The 4,385-nt window shown below is 36.6% G+C and overlaps 1 protein-coding gene across 1 annotated transcript; it reads left to right on the top strand.

The window, feature by feature from the left end:
• The first annotated feature begins 1,552 nt into the window (after positions 1 to 1,552).
• Positions 1,553 to 2,110, top strand: LOC147406178 (uncharacterized). Its single transcript, XM_086432509.1, has one exon. It carries the CDS (start codon positions 1,553 to 1,555, stop codon positions 2,108 to 2,110), a length of 558 nt encoding a protein of 185 aa, XP_086288635.1.
• Positions 2,111 to 4,385: the final 2,275 nt, after the last annotated feature.

The raw sequence follows: 4,385 nt of genomic DNA on the forward strand, positions 1-4,385 counted from the left end.
ATCAAAAGGGTAACACAGAAATTGATAATCTACCTCAAATGGGTCCCCGACTCATATCCACTTCAAAATGGGTCCACAACCCATATCCATCTCAAATGAGTACAAGACCCATATCCATCTTAGATTGGATCCACGACCCATATACGATTTTGAATCAAGCCTATGAGCCATCAGTGATCTAACAAGGATGACAACCAATCAAACAACTCAACTTGTTTCAATTAAATCTACTTTTACAGAATGTCATACCGACTCCGTGTCGATGCAAGCTTCGACTGATGTAATTTCTTTTTTAAATGTTTTACCGACTCCGTGTCGATGTCAGTCCCGTGCATATGTAATTCTCTTTTAAAAAAATACTTTACCGACTCCGTATCGATGCCAGCTTCGGTTGATGTAATTCTTTTTCAAAATGTTTTACCGACTCCGTGTCGAAGCCAGCCCCGTGCTGATGAAATTCCCTTTTCAAAATATTTTACCAATTCTGTGTTGATGCCAGCTCCATTCTAATGCCAGCTTCGTGCTGATGTAATATTTTTTTAATTATACCGACACCGTGTCGATGCCAGCTCTGGCTGATGTAATTCTTTTTCAAAATATTTTACCGACTCTGTGTCATTGCCAGCCCCGTGCTGATGAAATTTCTTTTTCAAAATATTTTGCCAACTCCATATTGATGCCAGCTTCGTGCTGATGTGATCGTCTTTTAATTATACCAACTCCGTGTTGATGTCAGCTCTGGCTGATGTAATTCTTTTTTAAATGTTTTATCGACTCCGTGTCGATTCCAGCCCTATGCTGATGTAATTCTTTTTTTATTTTACAAACTCTGTGTTGATGCCACCTTCTGCTGATGTAATTCATTTTCAAAATGTTTTACCAACTCTATGTTGATACCGGTTCCGTGCTGATGCCAACACTGATGTATTTTTTGTTCTTAAACGATCCAGCTCCATGCTAAAAAACCACATTTTTTTTACCTAACTAAATTTTTTCTTTTGCGTATTATCTCGAATAATTGCTGAACATAATAAAACATCATGCATGTTCCTTTTTGTAAACAAGATAGTAATGTTTGGTCTTCTATACGCACAAGGTAGCCAAACGAAAGAAGTACAAACACCTTGAGAAGCTTTTGTATTTCTTTCGATCTACATCAACTATGAGCAACTCAGAGGACCTATAACCTGCGACAAGTGAACTTGTCGAAGTTAATGCAATGATAGCGAAGCTAGTAGAAATAACGAAGAGACAGGAACAAATGTTGATGGCCATTTTGAGTAGTATTAACTTTATACAAACACAAGCTGCTCAGCACCAAGCATCTGGATCAAATCCGGAACCCCCTGAACAGACACAACCTGATCAATAGACCACCCCACCTCCTACTGTGCCAATGTATCAGGGCCCTCCACTTTACATCCCACAGAATCAACTACCTCCGGTGGTAATTCCAGACGATGAATGTGACTTCGGGGTGCCCGAGGCTAAAAATGCCATTAATGACAAAATGGCCCAGCAGATTGAGTCTCTCCAAGAGGAAATGAGACAAATGAAGGGTAAAAATATTTTAGGAGGGACAAAATTCAGAGAACTTTGCTTCTATCCCAATGCCCAGCTATTAGCTAAGTTCAAATGCCCGGATTTTGAGAAATATAATGGCTTTGGGTGTCCTCTGTCGCACCTCAAACTATACTGTGGATCGATGTGCCAATATGGAGAGGATGATAGATTCTTGTTACAGTTGTTTCAGAGAAATCTAACAGGGTCGGCTCTCAAGTGGTTCTCAAGGTTGGACCACTCACTTATCAAAAACTGGAAGGACTTGGCTGAAATGTTCTGGCACAACTACAGGTTCAACATAGATGTGGGGTTAGACCGAAATGATATGGCTAGAACGATGAGGAAGCAGAGGGAAACAGTAAAAGAGTACGTCCTGAGGTGGCGAGAGTCAACTTCCCAGGTACGACCCGCTATGATCAAACGAGAGATGAACACCACGTTTATCTCTACATTGGGACATTCGTTCTACACCCATCTAGTAGGGCATACCATTAGAACTTTCTCAAATCTTGTTCATGTAGCAGACCTAGTCGAGGATGGGATCTGAACTGATTTAATATTTGACTTCATAGCCCTAAGTGTAGCAGTAGAGACATCGACACAGAAAAAGTCAGTACCTTTTGTCAAAAGAAAGAGGAAACGCAAGTCAATAATGTACAACCTAGTCAACCACTCTTTATTCAGACGCCAATTCAGAGGCCACTGGCACCTCCACAGGTCATGCCAACATAGCCCGCACCACAATATGAACAGAATCAACAAGCATGGCCTAATAGAGTTAACATGGTATTTACCAGATTACTAATGGCATTATCAGAATTACTCCCAGTCTTGCTTAGAGGAGAATATCTTTCTAAAATGCCACCAAATCCAGAAGTTGAGAAAGGACCAGGATATAACCCCAACTTGTTTTGTGAATTTCATATGGGTGCTCCGAGGCACTCTACAGATCAATGCTGGCAACTCAAACATCAGGTACAGAACTTGATAGATAAGAAGGCTCTTATACTAGATGGACCCGTAAGCCCACCTCAACAATAAAATATCAACCAAAAACCCCTACTTACTCACTATGGAGGGGGAAGTGGACACAAAGTAAATGTCATTCTTAGGGAACTCAATTTTAATCCGTCAACTTTGATAGCTTTTATCGGGTCGAAGATTAGAATTCACCTAACAAGGGAGTCAGAGACGTTAATAGTCATCACCATCAACCAATACACGACAAACTAGCATCGAAATACACGACCGCCACTGAAAATGGCTGATCTCACTATCTATCCTACTCACCAAATTCTCAATGCTACTACCTGACAACTACTCCTCATATCCTATATATCGCCAAGTCCTCAAAACTCAATTCAACTATCCTTCAAATACCTATAGACACCCCATTTTTGCACTTGTCTAAGTAATCAACTCATCGACCCGATCGCAACGATTACCAATGATGGATGATTATTCTAATACTTTATTTGTTACTAGATATGTTTCAGAAATTCAAATGAAGTATCTAAAACTAACAAAACTGTAGAAACCATGCTACGTTAGGAAAACATAACCCCAAAAACATAAAAATCATCATCTTGCAGACAAAAAGAAGCTCTACGATAAAAATCACTAAAAAATGACTAAATTATCAAAATACCCCTAACCTCAAAATATCCCTAGAGCCTACATTACGCTTAGAAAAATCCTTTCAAACACATAAAACAATAAATCGAAATCAAATAAACCATTTCACCAATTTTCACAAAATTCAATAAAATTACGAAAATGCCCCTCATAAAGTTCATTGACCATTTCGCACAAAAAAATTCATAAATGATACAAACCGATAATCACATCGAATTCCTTATGAAAAACCGATTCCAAAACATCATGAAACATTGAAAAATGATTTAAAATGCAAAATGTCTTCTCCGAGGGTAAAATAATAATTTTACAATTTTAATAATTAAAAATTCTGAAATTAATAATAAAAATATTAATTAATGTAAAGTGAAAACCTAATTAAAATTAAAGTCAATCAGGTAAGACTTAAGTCAAAATCTTAAAATCAAGTCAATCAAGTAAGACTTAAGTCAAAATCTTAAACTCAAGTCAATCAAGTGAGACTTAAGTCAAAACCCTAACCCTAATAGAATTCTAATTAAACTCTAAAACTACCTAAAAGAATTCTAATTAAATTTTAAAACTACCTAAAAGGTTCTAATTAAACTCTAAAACTATCTAATAAAATTATAATTAAACTCTAACACTATCTAAAAAAATATAATCTAAATCTAACTCTATCTAAAAAAAACTCTTTAAAAAATCTATAAATAGGGGTCCATACAACCTATTTTCGTATCCAAGAGAAAATCCTAGAAAAAGAATGTCAAAAAGTCTCATTAACCTTTTCAAAACCCTAATTTTGAAGCCTTAACTCCTTACCTAACACCAAACCCTAATTTTTGCTCAAAAAATATCCAAAACCCTTCAAAAACACCTAGAAATCCATAAAAAAATTAGGAAGTACTTAGATCTAAGGAGAAGATACTTCATCTTGGAGATCCGAAGTGGATCCAATAACGAAAACGAAGCAAGAAATCACAAGCAAGGAATCTCTCCGCCAACTCTGAGGGAACTATCGTCGTAATCATCTAGGTATTTTTCATTCTTATTTTATTTATTTATTTAGGTCTTTAAGCAATGTAATTTTATTTGGGAAAAGTAAAAACCAGTATTTTTCATACAGGATTAGTGCCTAACACCTTCCAACCCCATAATGTGATCATCGGACCCATATTTTATTTTGTAGATTAGTGTTATTTGCCTTT

This window comes from Akebia trifoliata, chromosome 3, assembly GCF_017979445.1.
Source record: "Akebia trifoliata isolate Shusen 1 chromosome 3, ASM1797944v1, whole genome shotgun sequence".
NCBI classification, from domain to species: domain Eukaryota; kingdom Viridiplantae; phylum Streptophyta; class Magnoliopsida; order Ranunculales; family Lardizabalaceae; genus Akebia; species Akebia trifoliata.

What these genes read in the sequence shown, in the direction of transcription:
- LOC147406178 (XM_086432509.1), top strand. Translation starts at nt 1,553, where the DNA reads ATGAAGGGTAAAAATATTTTAGGAGGGACAAAATTCAGAGAACTTTGC.